Source organism: Clupea harengus, chromosome 7, assembly GCF_900700415.2.
Source record: "Clupea harengus chromosome 7, Ch_v2.0.2, whole genome shotgun sequence".
In the NCBI taxonomy this organism is placed as follows: Eukaryota; Metazoa; Chordata; class Actinopteri; order Clupeiformes; family Clupeidae; genus Clupea; species Clupea harengus.
Window position 1 is genome coordinate 1087421 of NC_045158.1, and position 17150 is coordinate 1104570.

The following is a 17150-nucleotide window of genomic DNA, read 5'->3' on the forward strand; positions in this document are numbered from 1 at the left end:
TTTCTACAGTCAATGTCGACCTTAACAAAAACTGCCTATTACTCAACAAACCCACCCTCTCAAATGTAGATCATTCAGAAACAAACCTCTCGATGACAGAAGGGACGCTGTTCCTCCTTTTCCCACTTTGCCAAAGACTGCAAGTCCTTTGTTAAGTGCTCTGAATGCGACAGCACCTATCATGATGCTGCCATGCATCCTGGCCCATCACCTCCTGCCATCAAGGCTCCTTCACTGTGACAAGAGAACGGTGGGGAGGGAGGGAGGGAGGGAGATCCTCACTCTAACACAGCTGTTGTTCAAATGTGCAGTACAGGTCAGTGGAACCGCACATGCTCAGAGATCTGCCTCGCAAAGATGTACTCTAAGGGTGCTGAGGTCATTGCCATCCAAACCTATGTCATTCTGGACAATCAGAGTGATTGCTCATTAGCCAGACCAGAACCTCTGAATTTCAGCTGTGTTTTTTTATGTTACAAACACCCAAACACTCATGTGTAGCCACTGGAAAAGGGAAATACTTGAATGTAGTGCTAAATGAATTCCTGTTTGCACCAAGGTTGTGTTAATCATTTCATATATGGAGAGAATGACTCATAATTGCATTGAAATATTGACAAGACAAGTTACACTTCAGCAGACCAAGCTAACAGTGTATGCTGCACATGTATAGACCCTGTTGTTCTCCCTTCATATTAGCCTACATCTAAGCCAGGCACTTTTAGATCGGTGCAGGCCTATTAATTGTGCATGATAAGAGTACAACCATTCTCAATAAAAAAGTATTTTAATCTCATTCAACAGGGTAAAGAAAAGCTTTGTCCACATCTTTACGTGAAGGACATTGAGCGCAAGGCTTGCATATGATATAGGAAATGTATGTATGAATTTCACAATAATTGGTCAATGACACTAAAACTGAAATTACCAATCAATTCAAAAGCCTACATTTACCGATGTCAGGTGATGTGTAAACATCCTGGTTCCTTAGTGATGAAATCAGAATTAGGGCAGTTGGCCTGATCTTCTCAGAGATATCAACTCTTGCATCTGTTTCTTTCTCCCCGTCTTCTCAGCGGGACCCTGGCCTCATTTCTCCCCTGTCCAAGCTGTTACCATCACTGGACTCCAAGTCACCATCAACAATGCATTCTACTCCTGCTGGCTACCCTGTCACCTGTGTAAAACTGTGTAAAAATGAACACAGAATCTTGATCTATTTCAGGTGCTTCCAACACCAATCCTAAAACCCTTCTTTAAATGCCTGGAAAGACACATTTCTAGATTTTTAAGAGACGGTATCGTTCATAGAGTCAAACTCCGAACCCCTCTGATACTGTTGTGGAGACGAAAACTTCTCAAATGACTTCCCAAGGCAAACAGGTCGTGGAGATAGTGAACACTTTATTTCAGAGCAGTTAACTTCTACTGAGCTGGTCCATGGAGCATCTCATACGATCTCAGCAAGTTGCAAAAGCTTACTGACTCCAGGAAGCCGATCTCTTTTATAGAGTTCTGGCTCCCCCTGACCTTTCCTGAATGTCACGGCCTTGTCTATCCAATCAGAATTGGCTATGCCCAATGGGGTTTTTGTCCCGTTTCTTCCTTGTAGCCTACAACTTTTATATCCTTCCTAGATCTTCCACCATTATCTTTGGTTAGGTCAGCCATATTGATTATTCCTGCAATAATGGTGGCCAGTCAGCCAACAATACTGACAGTTCCTGCGATAATGGTGGCTTGCCTCTCTTGGTGGAGTTTTTAGAAAAGTTTTTAGAGGGCAGCCATTTTGTCATGTTACAGCCATTTTGTTCAATGTTGCTTTGGTTTCTTTGGATGTCCATGTTCCAGCATCAGTAATTCAATAATACAGCGGTAATTTAAAATACAGCAATACCCTCTAGTATTTTTTACAAGCCCTACATTTTCTATATTATAATTACTATAATTGTTGATTTTACTGTGACCTTATATACAATACTGTCATAAGCAATTTGTTGTATTGTGTAATTGTATAATGCTTTGTTTGTTTAGTTATATTGTTTTTTCCCCAAAATTTGTTTTGTGGGTACTTTGGACAAGTGTCTGCTAAATACCATAACAATTTCGATCCTTTGTTTTAGCAGCACAGCTAATATCTAAATAATACTTGCATTTTATGAAGGCATGAGGGCTACCTGTTGATATATCCTTTTAGATAAACACAAACTGTGTGTGTGCGTGTGCATTCTGTAAATATATAAAAATGAAATGGCAATTGTATTATAGGGAAACAGTGGGCCAGTTGAATTGAGTTGACTAACTCAACTGTAATGAACAGTGTTGCAAATTCAAAACTGAGTTGGGATTATAATCATCTCCCTTTGTTCTCTTGAAGTTCATAATTTGACTTGTTCACACTAGATTACATACCTGTAGGACTACCTGGGTTCCAGTACCTTTGGTTGTCGCTAAGGTTTGTGGGTAGAGTAGTCCAGAAGTTGATGAATGAGCTGATGGACGCTGTCGTTTCCAATGCTTTCTCAGTAAACCCGTTTTTGTTCAAGACATTTCTCTGCCTCGGTTCTTTGCTGAGAGATTTAATTGTTGACATAAGTGCATCAATGAACCATATTATGTTCTGTAAAATAACCAGCATTTGCATGTTGATTAATTTAAATGTTTAACATTTTCACATCTCCCTCATCCATAACAAATTACAAGCCACTCGTGTTCAACAAATGGCTGTTGGTTGATTGTTTCAATGTCAGAAACACGCAGAAAAGTTCATAACGCAAAACAATATAACCATCTTTGTCTTTACCGTTAGCTTTCCTGGTTATCTTAGAACAGCTTACATTACCCTGGTAGCTTGTTAGTACAGCTTACTAGGTTGCGAGGCAAAGGCACTAACTTGCTCAACATTTAGACTGCATGTGTTCGTACTCACTCTTTATGGTACAAGAGAGCCACCTCAAGTCCACTCATCACAAGTGTTAACTACTAGTTGGTTGCAATGCAACTTATATGGGTTGTTTAATTAGAAACCAAATCGAGTCGTATACAAACAAGATTTCTTTACTGGCTTGTGCTACAGCAGTCTAATTTCAATCAACTTGCTTACGTAGTTTGTGGTGATCAACGCTTCCTTGTGATTTTACATAGCGTCTCATGTACTAGCCACCTTCCACCGTTTCAGAGTTAAACACCTCTGAACCGGCCAAAAAGCAGATCCTCAGCATATTGCTAGAGATAACATCCCTTTCATTTTCAATGGGTAATTAAGCACTTTTCAGTGCACTCACACAAAACATATTTGCAGTAATTTGTTAACTTTGACACCTCTTTATTGGCAGTAACTCTGGTATTTTCAAGACGACCATGAAAGACCATATAAAAACACAATTGCATGGTTCAGACTTGTGTTACCACCAAATCCAGAACAGGTGGTCTTTGCTGTTCCAGAAACTTCAGCTGTCAGTAGATCTGCACATTCAGTTACCATGCTGTATTTTCATTGGACTGCCTTCCCCAATAGTGATTTTTGAAAATTGCAATTTTGTTTGCTCCATTGGTTATTGTAGGCTTCACATTTGTACCTGCAGTGTATAGCGTAGAACAAAGAATTCTAAGGGGGGGGGTGTCACCTTCAGACATCTACATCAACTTAAAAAGTACAAAACTGACAGATTTGGAGATATTGTTATACTTTATTTTCACAAGTGAGATGCCATTGGACTGATCAGATATGACATCAAAAAGGAAATTCCAAACAGAGAAAGGTTGTGGAAAGGGATTTTCACACATTTAATGAAAAAACAAACAAAACAAAAAACCACCATACACAACTCTCAATGTTCAGAATGTAACACTTTTGACCGGGGGTATTGGAGGGACGTTTTCAAGACTAGATTGTAGACAATGTTGAGTCTACAACTGGCCACAGTCTGCGACGACTATCTTGGCACTGGTTTTGCCACTCTTGGAGCCGTAACCCTCCACTTTCCTTATAACATCCAGGCCCTCCACAACACTTCCAAACACAACATGTTTCCCATCCAGCCTGTCAAGCAGAACACAAGACAGTGTCATGGGAAGGTAAGACACAACATTTTTGGTTACATTAAAAAAAGGGGGACACTCACCAGGTGGTTTCATCAGTGCAGACGAAGAACTGGGAGCCATTGGTGTTGGGCCCAGCATTGGCCATGGAAAGAATTCCAGGACCTGTGTGCTTCAGGGTGAAGTTCTCATCTGCAAATTTGTTCCCATAGATCGACTTTCCACCGGTTCCGTTGTGGTTTGTGAAGTCACCACCCTGGAGAAATCAAGACAGATCTTCATTAAAGCAACACTACACAGAAATGTGAAACTCTTTGAGGCATGTTTTTTACAGGCAACAGGTTTTGGCGTCAGAAAATAAATTTTGATGCTGTATGGCCACCTGAAAGACCGATAAAACACCCCGGTCCTCCCCACTAGCTGTCCACGCTATGTACTAAGCAGTTCTGCACATTTCCAACTGCAATACCAAGACACCAGTTACCTTTCTTGCAAGTTTTTATCAGTGCCAACTTGGCTGTTGCTGGTTTTTGCAAGCCCTTTAAACGGGTAAGTTGCTAGTTTGATTCAAAAACACATCATTGCTGCTTTACCAAAAAAAAAAAAAAAAAAAAGATTTGGTGTTAAATTGGCCATTTAACAAGTACCCCTAGTGGGGCGACAGTGGTATAGTGGGGCGACAGTGGTATAGGAGGTAGAGAAGTCGTTTAGTAATCAAAAGGTTGCTAGTTCGATTCCCTGTCGAAGCGTCCTTGAGCAAGACACTGAACCCCTAATTGCTCCTGATGTGCAGTGTGCCATCAGTGTAAATGTAAAATGTGTATACATTGTAAGTCGCTTTGGATAAAAGCGTCTGCTAAATGACTAAATGTAAATGTAAATGTACAATACACCACCATTTTCTTGATAATCTCACAAGGTAAGCATCTACCACTTAGCATATTTTCACAAGCTGACAATTTGAAAAGGTGGTTTAAGCAAATCATTCCCTTAGAATGACTTGCATCACTGCTGGTAGAGAGTTGCCCATTTCATAATCAAGTGACCATGTCATTTCCCAAGTGATTATGTACACCTTTCAATCCAGAAGGCCATGTAGCTCACCTGGCACATGAAGTCTGGGATGACACGATGGAAGGTTGATCCCTTGTAGCCAAATCCAGGCGCTCCTGTGCACAGCTGCCTGAAGTTCTCTACACGTTTGGCCAAAACAGGAGGGGATCAGCAACAATGCATGCTTGAACTTGAAAAATGACAGTTGCAAATGAAAGGCAAATCTACCTGCTGTTTTGGGGACAACATCAGCTCTTAGCTACGGAAAGAAAAACATCTTGTGATTACACACTTAGTGCAGAATACAAAAAGGTACACATTTTAACATATATACTTCTATAACAAAGTAAGGTTTATTTATGAGCCCGACAACAAGAATTGAAATAAATAAAACACATTGTTTTGAAACTTTGATGGTGTTCAATGCTTTGAGTGCACTGGGTGTTTGCATCAAAATATTCCTTTTATAAGAGATATTACAGACCAAGTTTGTCCTTAATATTCAACTAATAGGCTAAAACATAAATAGGCTACATGCATACATAACTGTTGATGGTCAGACTCCTATTTTGCATAACCGTCATTGCTAATGTTGGCCTACTTGACTGACAAATAAATAGGACATTTCTCTGAGCTCATCTACCAAAGTTAAGGCTATTTAGTTAAGCAAACCACTAAATAAAAATGCTTTATGCAAACCCTGGGGTTCTGCATTTCGCAATGGAGCTAATATTTTCAATAGCTCCATCTAGCAAAAACTGCTCTACATGAATGGTATACCTACAATGAGATTTCATGGCATGGACACCTCAGACAATCAATGTCTATGTATCCAACAACAAGTGAACTACACAGAACCAATGCAATAACGCATTTGATTTATCATTATCGTTAGCTTGCAAGCAAGCAGACGCTGCCTGAACCTCTGGCATGTTTCATCAACAGCAAGTTAAAACACAACTATGCGGTTATTTCAGCACGTTGAACTTGCTCAGAGCCATGGACGACTTGGCTTGTCACCAGAGTGTAGCGCATGCGGTAAAGTGGTTCAGTGATGTCACCAGCATCACTAAATCTTTAAACCTAAACAGCCTTAAAAATTGAAAGCTGTACTGTTTTTATTTGTATGGTGCGATATGTCTTAAAAAGAATTAAAAAATTCCAGGGGGAAAAAATGATACTCGTTAATCATTTAGGGTGAACGCTGCATAGACCCCCCCCCCCCCATTCCTTTTGGACTCGCGAGCGCTCCCTTGGAAACCCGGAAGTGTGAGTGTGGAAGTACTCGTCCCATTACAAATTCTCTGGTACTTTCAGGGCACTTTCCGCCTTTAGGTTTCAAGTCGCCCATCACTCGCAACTTCCAGAAAATATTACAAAACAAGCATACATACATAGCATTATATCCGATCATTTGCCGACCTCAACTGATTTGAAGAGAATGGTGTGGTGAGTCAATCCCACATAAACAGGGCAATAACACAGTAGCTAACGTTACTGGTCAGTCTTTCATTCATTCATTGTGTTGCCGGAAAAAGGAGCAGAGCAAGACGAGGTCTAACCTCAGTGTAGTAATGTATGATATACAAATGTAACATCAATTACAATCATTTAAATACTCGAACTACCCATTTCAGAATATAAAATTAGGAGGCTAGAGACACTAGTCAACGTTAGACAGTTATCAAATGCCGCAGAGCCCGTTAGCTAGCTTGTCCAACCACGTTTCCGTACTTTTAAGCTGCGCGTGCGATTTGCCACACCAAGGTGCCTGCTTGGTAAAACACTGCGTGCAAAAGCTAAATTACACCGAAGTCATATACAATCTATGGTTACACAAGAACATACATGACTACGTTACTGGCCAAGTGGAGTACGTTTGCGGATAACGTAAAATAGCCCGAAGAGCTAACATTAGACCCAACATTTCATTAGCAAAGCTAATCCTCCAGCCAGCATCGGTTTGTATTACGCAATTAAGAATCACTCATCTGAAATCACAGTCTACAACTTACCTCCATTATTACTCTGCCAACTGGCTTGCCACCAGCCGTTAGGTCAAAGAAAACTTTGGGGTTTGCCATCTTTTACAAGACTAAAACTGTTGAAACAAGTGCACCGCGTGGGCCTTCCAGAAATTTGGGAATCGTGAAAGACAGACAAAAGGCGTCAGTGAAATAAGAAAGAGAATGGGGCGTCGTCCAGACTAGTCTCACCAATGACAGCTCTTGAATGTCATTTACAGGTAATGTGTTTCAAATGAGCCGCATCCATTCGTTTTTTCCAATGACCGACATTTTAATAACCAATCAGATCAGCCAGAGTCGTGTGTACAGCATTGCGTCACTCTCCGTTAACTCGATGGAATTATCCCCCCCCAATATGACGATGCATGTAGCATTTTAAATGTTCTAAGTTCAATTAAAGCAGTGGTTCTCAACAAGGGGACCAGGGCCCACAGGGGGGCCTCAGAGAGCTGGAGATGATAGGACATTATTTAAAACAATGAGTCTAATTGATCAATTATGTACAGAGAGCTTTTGTAAATGTACACTCAAACTCATTTCTATTTAAAATTAGAAGAGAATGAATCATGAAACATTTGGCAATATGGGCAACTTTCAAACATGGAAGCATTGATAAATGAGGCCCATTACAGAATGCTTCAATTACAAAACACCAAAGACCACAAACCAGAGCAGGTGGGGAACAGTAGTAACAATAGCTCAGAAACCAGAGATCAAATAACTTTGTATATTGCACAATAAGAAACCCGTGTTGGCTCAAGGGTGAGCTCAGAAGGAAGAGAAAAGAGATGGCAAGATTAAAGATTAGGATATAGGCTACTGCAAACAGACAGAAGAGATTACAATAGCCTTTAAAAAGGCTGTTTAAACTGCAACCTACTGCAATTGCAGTATTATTGTGAGGCTAAGGGTACGTTTTGAAGCCGAATCGAGGGGATTAGAATAGCCTACACTATTGAAAGGTTGTAAAACAGATCAAATGTATGTGTCGGCTGTGGCACAGTAGGCCAACTGTAAATACCAGATTTATTTGTGGATGGAGAGAGGAAGGTTCTCTGAAAGCCTACCAGAGAAGAAAGGAAGAAGAAGTACAGGGGTCCCACATTGAGCCAGACTTTCTAAGTCAGTCGGTTGAAGTCCAGTGGCGGGTTGAGCACCAAAGGCCAGTACCCCCGCTACAGCGGACGGAAGACCCAGCACACTTACACAGAATGGTGGGCATCATCATCACATGAGTTGAGACGCTTGGTCGACTTGAGATAGTCAAGGTTCCTGTGGTCAGTCCACAGAATGAAAGAGGCTCCGATCCCTATAACCAATGACTCCATTCTTCTATGGCCAGCTCGACAGCCAGACACTCCTGGTCTCCAATCCTGTAATTTCTCTTCGTTGGTGTCAAATGATGAGAGAAAAATGCACAAGCATGCACTCTATTGTCCTGGGAAGCCCTCTGGGAGACGACCACTCCCTCTCAAAAGTCTGGAGTGTCAACCTCCAACATAAACTAGGCAGACCAGTCAGGGATGCTTAGGACCGGAGCAGTTGTTCACCTCACTGTTCCAGACAAATGGATGCTTAGAGGAGGTGAGGCCCGTGAGAGGGCAGCAATCCCGCTGTAGCCTCAAATGAATCTCCAGGAAAAATGTGCAAATCCCAGAAATCATTTATCATTTATTTTTGTGCTTTCTTTCAGACCAGTTCCAAGAATACCAAGCCTGAGGCCTTATCAAGACAGTTTGCGTCTGATCCCCAGCAGGGTCCAGAGGAAACGGTTCTTCACCCTCACAGCCTGGGGAGGCAGATCTATGGCACAATCATAAGGGTGATGAGGAGGTAAAGAAGAGGCTCGAGCCTTGCTAAACACCTGGCGAAGGTCCAGGTATTCAGGAGGAACATTGAAGAGATCCATACTCTCCTCAGGGCGTGTGACTTGAGGACTGTGTTGACATAGCCAGCCAGGGGAGGCTTAAAACAAGGGGTATGTGAGCATTATCGAGGGCACAAAAATGAAATGGTCTCGACATGATTACCAGAAACCTTTAAAATAACGGCTCGGTAACGTGGGTGATGGAACAAAGCCTGGTGCCATCCAAAGCCCTGGTTACTAGGGGAGTGCATGAGTGCCCAAACTGAACAACAGATTCTGACCCAAAATATTTAAGTTTAAATAATATGTGTCTTCTTTCACACACAGGTCAGTAAGCAAAACAACAGAAAACCCTGGCTCAGGAGCCGGCCCGATCTGTGACAGAGCTATTCTTCTGCACTTACATAAAGAAGACCCCCCGCAGACACCGCTGTTTGGCGCCCCTGCTGATACAGTCAGGATGCAAAACCGCTGCACACAGGGCCCTGAATCATGAGGCTGCATAGGCTCGTGTGAGGGATTGTTATCTTGGGGTATGGTTGGAAAGGTCAGGTGGCCAGTGTGGAGAGAGAGAGAGTGTGGAAGAGAGAAGAGGAAGTTTTATTGCACTTAAATTATGAAGTAAACTAGAATCTAGTTTGTAACCTATTTCAATTATTTTAGGCCTTTTGTCAGATGAATATTACAGTCATATTCAGTGCCATTTTGATGTGACAGCAAGTTAACCCTGAGACTGCACGCTCAGCTACACCAAGTGGGCCTTAATCCTGGGGTGAGCCGTCTTGAGCCTGGTGGAGCTGGCTGGACACACAGTAATAGGTGATGGGTGGGGACCCCCAGGGCAGGGGGCGATCCTTCGGCCCTGGTCCATGGGGGACTCTGGGTACACCCGTATGGGAGTTGAACATGCAGCAGCCATATAGACCCATAAACAGAAGAACAGGACTGGAACTTTTCATGTTAGCTATAAATGTTGATTTTATCAGAAGTTACTTGCAATCTATGCTGCTTAGCAGCTCAGGTTAGCAAACATTTAAGTAAATGAAAGTTAGCAAGTAAATGGCACTGGCTTACAGCAGACCTCTTTACATTTTTTGAAATAACATTTATTTATGGATTATGAAATATACAGGGCATAACAATATCATATCAAAACGTTCTCTGTAAATACTCACCAAGCATCCATGCAACAGGTACGTCTGATTGACAGTTTTAGTGTTTTACAAAGCCTAATTTTTGCCACAACTACAAATAGAAATATATAACACTAGTCTCAATGTGCAGCTGGCTCTCAGACGAGTGTGTGTTTGGTATCTGAAGGTTGCCGTTCACAAGATAAGAGTTTGAAACTAAAGGAGATATTTAGCTGAAAAAATCATATTGTATGGTAGCAGTAGTAAATTATTTCAATAAAGACATTGAACTAACAGCCAACAACATCTTAATGTGAAGGTTTACTTAGAGGGTGTCAATCACTACAGGGAAGATTTTATGAAAAGTTAAATCACATAGTTATAGGTATGGTATGGTATAGTACAAAGCTTATTTGAAAAGAAAAACCAAAATGCATAATACACAATAGAACAACATTCAGCCAATCGACAATATAGATTATACAGAAAATAACATTGATTGCTATACTACTACTACTACTACTAATAATAACAATACAAATAATGAAATCCAAACCATAGGCATACATACATACATACACATACATTAGCATAAGACCGGAAATATGGAAATAGGATTACAGGTGACACTGAAGAATGTTAGAAGAAGAACTCAATTATGAAGTAAATCACTAAAATGCTCTTTTGACATTCTGAAGGTTGTAGTGGTTTCTCAAATAGAGTATATTACCGATTACCCATGAGATTGTGTTGAAACATATTACACTGAAACAGGAGTTATATAGGAAAGAAATTCATGAAAAATCAAATTGAATCTATACGTTTTTACAAATGCAGCAAACTATCCTAGTTCATCATTCAAATGTTCATCACACAGGTATCCCACTGTAGCCTACTGAAGATCCAAACCTACATTTGCTCAGAAGTTTTCCCCTCTAGTTCATAATACAAATGCTCATCATAAAATCAGAATGTTCAGAGGTTCATTATTTTCTGTGCCCTACTAAAATTGGATGCTGTAATTGTACCCCCCTTCCCAACTTCTGAAAATGCAACTGCACCCTTGTTTACACACACACCCTATTTAGGATAAACAACATTTGTGCTGTTGCCCAGCCAAATAATCCAGATGCCCACCCAAAGATGACATCCTAGTAACACTGCTGACAGGTATTAGAATGTATAGAGGGTATACATTGACGTCATTTCCCCCCGGAATACGCCCCCTCAGATTGATGCTGATGGGGAAACTGCGAAACCAAGAGTAAAACAAACAATTATACTTACATTATGGACTCCAGAATTATGAAATAATACTGTCCAAAGAACCAGGGGTCCATGGACACTGACATGTGGACAGGAATCGGGTTCCCTTCCATTTCTATGTACCTGATTCCAATGGGAATTGGGAATCGATGGGAAGGGAATGAACAGGACGCCGTGAGAGCCGATAGTCTGAATAATTCATGCATAAGATGGATAATTCTGTTGATTAGATGTGGATTTTTTTCCTCTTTACATGCGCATGTTGAAATCAGTACTGGAGTTTCGGGGACTACATTTTTGGTTTTTAGATATATTATATATGGTAACATGGTGGTACCAATCCTTTTTCCTTCTTTTCCCTACAGGAGTTTTGTTATTCCCTTTGGAAAATAGTTTTGAACAGGGTTAGCATTTCTCAGGGTTTCCTGTTCAGACTGCCACCATAAAATCAGATCTGTGCCACATGTAAGGGGAACCAATCAGATCTGTGCCACATGTAGGGGGAACCAATCAGATCTGTGCCACATGTAAGGGGAACCAATCAGATCTGTGCCACATGTAGGGGGAACCAATCAGATCTGTGCCACATGTAAGGGGAACCAATCAGATCTGTGCCACATGTAAGGGGAACCAATCAGATCTGTGCCACATGTAAGGGGAACCAATCAGATCTGTGCCACATGTAAGGGGAACCAATCAGATCTCTGCCACATGTAAGGGGAACCAATCAGATCTGTGCCACATGTAAGGGGAACCAATCAGATCTGTGCCACATGTAAGGGGAACCAATCAGATCTCTGCCACATGTAAGGGGAACAAATCAGATGTTTTCCTGCAGTCTGAAGTGCATCCAGTCAACGCTGCAGATCGCCTTCATTATTATGAGCCTATAATAGGCTTGGGTCGATGAGTGGTTCTATTAAACAACAACAATGATAATAATACTAATGATGAAACGAACAACCGGGTTACTGATGATTGAACAAAAAAACAAACTGAATAAGGAAGTAATTTATAGCTATACTAGATGCCCACTTGTGTGGAGGCTATATACTATGTTCACATATCTCTTTGTACTTTGTTGAGAGCATCGATCAAATTTGCGAGGTTAGTGAGTGAAAGCTGCAGCTATGAAATATATTTCTGTGGTTGCGCTGATTTTTAAATCATTATGACCAATGTGTGCCACCGGGTTTAGGCCCAGTCATCTCCTTTTTCAGTCGATACACTGATAGGCTAGCAGGTTTACCGTCATGCAGTAAGGTGGATAATACTCATTGCAAGTTAATCATATCAGATCATATCATTGACTATCACCTAGTTGATTAGTTGTTTATCACCTATCACCCTAATCAAAGAGTTGTAAACCATTTTTAGAAATTTAGAATCTAAACAATTACAAAAACTTGTACCTAAAGCTTATTATGATTGGATGATTGGATAGACCTCAAATGTAGTGTCTAAAGACCTCAAATGTAGTGTCTAAAGTCTTTGTTGCAGGTTGCATAAAAGTGTTCATTTTATAATCTACCTTGAACAATATTGGACTAATAAAAAAGTGTAAGAAAGGTGTACCCTATGATATTCCCTTTCTTCATTTCCTCATCATTTTACGATTCTTATTCGATTTGCAGATGATAGTTGTTCCTCATCACCATCCAGTACATCTACGCATACTGGCAGCCGAACTCTATCACTTTGCTTCTTTCCTCCCCTCCTTGTCTAGACTATCCTCACTGTGGGATGCTGCCCTAGTTTGATTCTATGTATGAATTATCTGCCTGCCTCATATTTTCGGTGGCCTCCAGCAGATGCCCCCCCCCCCCCTTATGTGCTGTGGTTCTGTTTAAGGTTTCTTCCTGGTTAACAGGGAGTTTTTTCTTGCCCCTGTCAAACGCAGGCTATGGCCTTCTGTCAAACGCAGGCTATGGCCTTCTGTCAAACGCAGGCTATGGCCTTCTGTCAAACGCAGGCTATGCGTTTTTATCATAAAATGATGGTTGCGCGCCTAAAATAGAGACAGACTTCAACTGGCTGACTGATGATGTAAGTAAAACTTGAAGGGGATTTATATTTTACTTTTTTTCAATCATCTTGTCATTTAATTTCTTTTCTTTCTTGCAGTCAATGTGACAACAGAATGAAGTCCTTTAAAAATGTAACACAGTATTTCATCATGGTTGTTGAACGTCTGTGTGAAAATGCTACTGAAATTTTGCAACTGGCAATTCAGTGTACAAATTGGTCATGCAATATGACAATGCATTTTGCAACTGCCAATTCAATGGGCATTATCAGCCTGAGAGAGAAACGGTTGCACCTTAGCAATGTTTCTTAGGTGATAAAAAATATTTAGATCTGAGTCAAATATGACACCTAGGTTCCTGGCCTGGTGCTTGGTGTTAAGTGCTAGTGTTTTTAAATGTGCAGATCGTTTCCCTCTTTCGGCTTTTTCACCAATGACTAATGCCTCTGTTTTATCTTGGTTGAGCTGGAGAAAGTTTTGACTGCATATCAGCAATGCAATTTACCAAGCAATAAATAAAGCTGTAGTTGGGTGTTACAGAAATATATACAGTAGCTGGGTATCATCTGCATAGCTATGATAAATGATGTTGTGCCTCCTAATGACACTACAGCTATATCACTACAGCTATATCAATGTTCATTGTCTATGTTATTAGAACTCCCCTTATGATGTTACCTAAGTACTAGATTTGAGTCTTTGCTACAGTGCAATATTAAATATGCTTGTGGATAATACAATGTAAAAATACACTCCGTTGCTTAAGAGAGGTGGCGATTCAACTGTATAATCATCTCAGGGGATGTCGTTTGTGGTGCTGTTAAACTGTATTGAATTAAACACAAATATGTATCTGTTATTTAGCCCAGCCCCACTGATTGGCATGCAGTGGTTGAAATAATAGAAACACTTGTCAGCACAACGCAATACATTTCAACAGCACTACAAACTGCAGCCTTTATAATGAACATACAGTTTTAATCAACAGCTCTCTAAATTAGTTTAAACTAATGCAGAATATTATAACCTTCATAAAGCAAAGGTTCATTGCAGGACTTGTGTATTGGACTGCACTACTTTCAGCTATAAATACTTGGTCATGTTATATCAACCCATTTCTTTCAGCTTATTTTCATGACAGGTTTTTGAAACAAAGACTTCTCAAACAAGTGCTTTGTTCATTTTGTCTGTTTTCACAGGTCTGCAGAATTGAACAGATCAGGCCTCAATGAACAACTTCAGCATACAGAAATCCTCCATCTGTAAACTGGCACCTATCTTCCTGCCATCACTTGACATTTGATTTCTCACACCAAAATGAATAATTAAAAAAAATATTATAGCATGGGCATTCCTTTTTTCTTGCAGATTGTGAATACACGCATTGCAGTGATTGCTGCAGATCACAGACAGCGTTCCACTTTAAGTAGTTTCAATTTCAACTCTCTGTTCTGGTAACCTAACAGTATCCTTTATTGTTTTTGTAAAGTTCACAGTTTTTCTTTTCTTTTCTTTTCTTTACAGGACAATGCAGCGTTTCACGCTCTCCCCATAGACACACACACGTTGTGGCGTCATCACTGGAAAGCACATAGTTGTATTAGTAGTACAACTATGTTAATGGCCTGAAGTCAAATTCAAATTTTTGATTCACTAGGAATCTACAGTGACATATGCACTCAGGAGAGTCATCTTGGCCGATGCCTTTGGGACGTTGTGTTTCCATTGCAGTGGCAACAGACAGTAACTGGTGTTTTTGTCTGCACAGCAGCAGAGGCCATAGTCAGGGATATTATCATGAGCTACTGTGTCATATTAAACTTGCTTGTCATAACTGGGGCATTGTGGTTTTCTCTCCATCTCCTCCTTTACACCTGTTAATCAATGTAAAATATATTTATTGATAGCTCTACTGATGCTGTAATGTGTCCTCAGCTCTCAGTAGGCTACATCATTTCAATGTCAGAGCAGTTAGTGTGTCACTGTCAAAGCCTATTCCACAACGTAAATAGATTTGTATCGAAGACATTCATTTGAAACATTTTGGTAATAATTTCTGTCACCAAGGTTTTCTATTTCTCTGAAAAACATTTCTTAAATAAAGGAATTTGAACATGAGATTTAGTTCTCTAATTGTTGTTAAAACAAAAATCGGGAAGTAATTTCAAGAACATTTTGCATGAGGCATACGAGGAAGTGTGCAGAGGCTTAGCATTTCTAGGCTACTGCATCGATGTGCTATATTGTTTTGTATATTTGTTACGGCCAGTAAGTGCAGCCACTTCTTGACATGAGCAACAGACGTCCAAGGTAAGTGACGTGTTGTCAAAATTAAACCCCATGTGAAATAAACAGCCAAGCCAAGAAGTCAATAATTTGACTACCAAGCTAACCTAACGCTTAGTTTATTTAGTTATAGCTTGCAACTATTAACATGGTATTTGACATGGTGTTAAAGTTCGGTTAAAAAGTCAGTTGTGTGTTTAGTCGAATTACTTCGTAAATGTTCGGTTAAGAAGTCAGTTGAGTTTTTTTTTTCTTAAACTATAATTTAAAAGTCAGGCAATCGACATTGTAGCTCAACGAAAAAGTAAAGGGCCCATATAAAAAAAAATCGTGTTTTCCGTTCCGGTCAGGTGACTGATCTTAACCACTCATCAATCTAGAATTACTTCCGGTAAGTGGATCGTAGATTCTTCCACCCATCGCTGACGGACAGATGTTATTAATTGACACACAATATTTGCATTGCTACTCACATTAAATTATAGCTTATCAGCTAAACCAAATCTGCTCCATCCCACCAAAGCATGGACTCTACCTCTGAAGGTGCTGTGAAAGGGTGAAATCTCCCCTTCTCACCGTTCGCTGTGGAATTGTGTTTGACTCACGTTGCCCGCACGAGCGGGAGACATAGAACTCACGCACACTACTCATGTCTGGATATGCATTTCACTAGCCACCTGTTCCATACTGCTAGGTACCTTCTCAATCAAGTGATGGCATGAGGGGTGTTTGACGTTAAGTGTGTTATGTATGTATATTAATAATATGTGTAAGGTGTGTCAATAATGTAATATATGGTTTGGGTGTATTGGTTAACTTGGTGGTGGGCTTATGTATATGTAAAGTCCCCAGACTATGTTATCCAGTGGACTCATGTGGGGAGGGCTCCCCCACTACAATGATTGAGTCCAAGTGATTGGACCAATTTAGCCCAAGTGGCAGCATTATTTAAAGGGTGCCTCATTCCTTCAGAGGAGGGCATGAGAGAAGGAGAACTTACCTGCTGAGAAGTTAAGTGAATACTGTTTGCCTAGTTTTTGTGAGTACATTTGGATTTTTTGTTTGTTTGTTTTGTATACATGTTTGGGGCGGCAGGAGAGATTCCACAGTAAAATAAATCATAATATATTTTTATAAGAAAGCAACCATCTCCTGCACTGTTTTTTCCCCAACTTCACCACCGACTCGTTAGCCCACATCCCAAAACGTGGGGTGGCCGCCTCAGTCCCTCACAGGTGCCCAACACCAACACATCTAGGGCCTGTAGGGTACTATTTCAAATACAAAATCAGCGGTTTACAACTACTGATCTGATTCTAATCTTTTCATTAAAGTATTTCAATAGTCCCTGGGTTTTCTCAAAATTCACAGGGGAAGGACACCCTGTCTTTGTTTATCTATATATATATATATATCGTATGTCGGTATTCAGCCTAAAATTACCAGCATAT

General features: G+C 40.4%; 1 protein-coding gene across 1 annotated transcript; it reads right to left on the reverse strand.

Annotated features, from left to right (window-relative positions):
* Window positions 1–3669: 3669 nt before the first annotated feature.
* On the reverse strand, window positions 3670–7279 carry ppiaa (peptidylprolyl isomerase Aa (cyclophilin A)). Its single transcript, XM_031570072.2, has 5 exons — window positions 7110–7279; window positions 5323–5353; window positions 5146–5234; window positions 4125–4297; window positions 3670–4042 (listed from the first exon to the last, which is right to left on the reverse strand). Exons 1-5 carry the CDS (start codon window positions 7176–7178, stop codon window positions 3910–3912), a joined length of 495 nt encoding a protein of 164 aa, XP_031425932.1. The 5' UTR covers window positions 7179–7279; the 3' UTR covers window positions 3670–3909.
* Between the last annotated feature and the right edge of the window lie 9871 nt (window positions 7280–17150).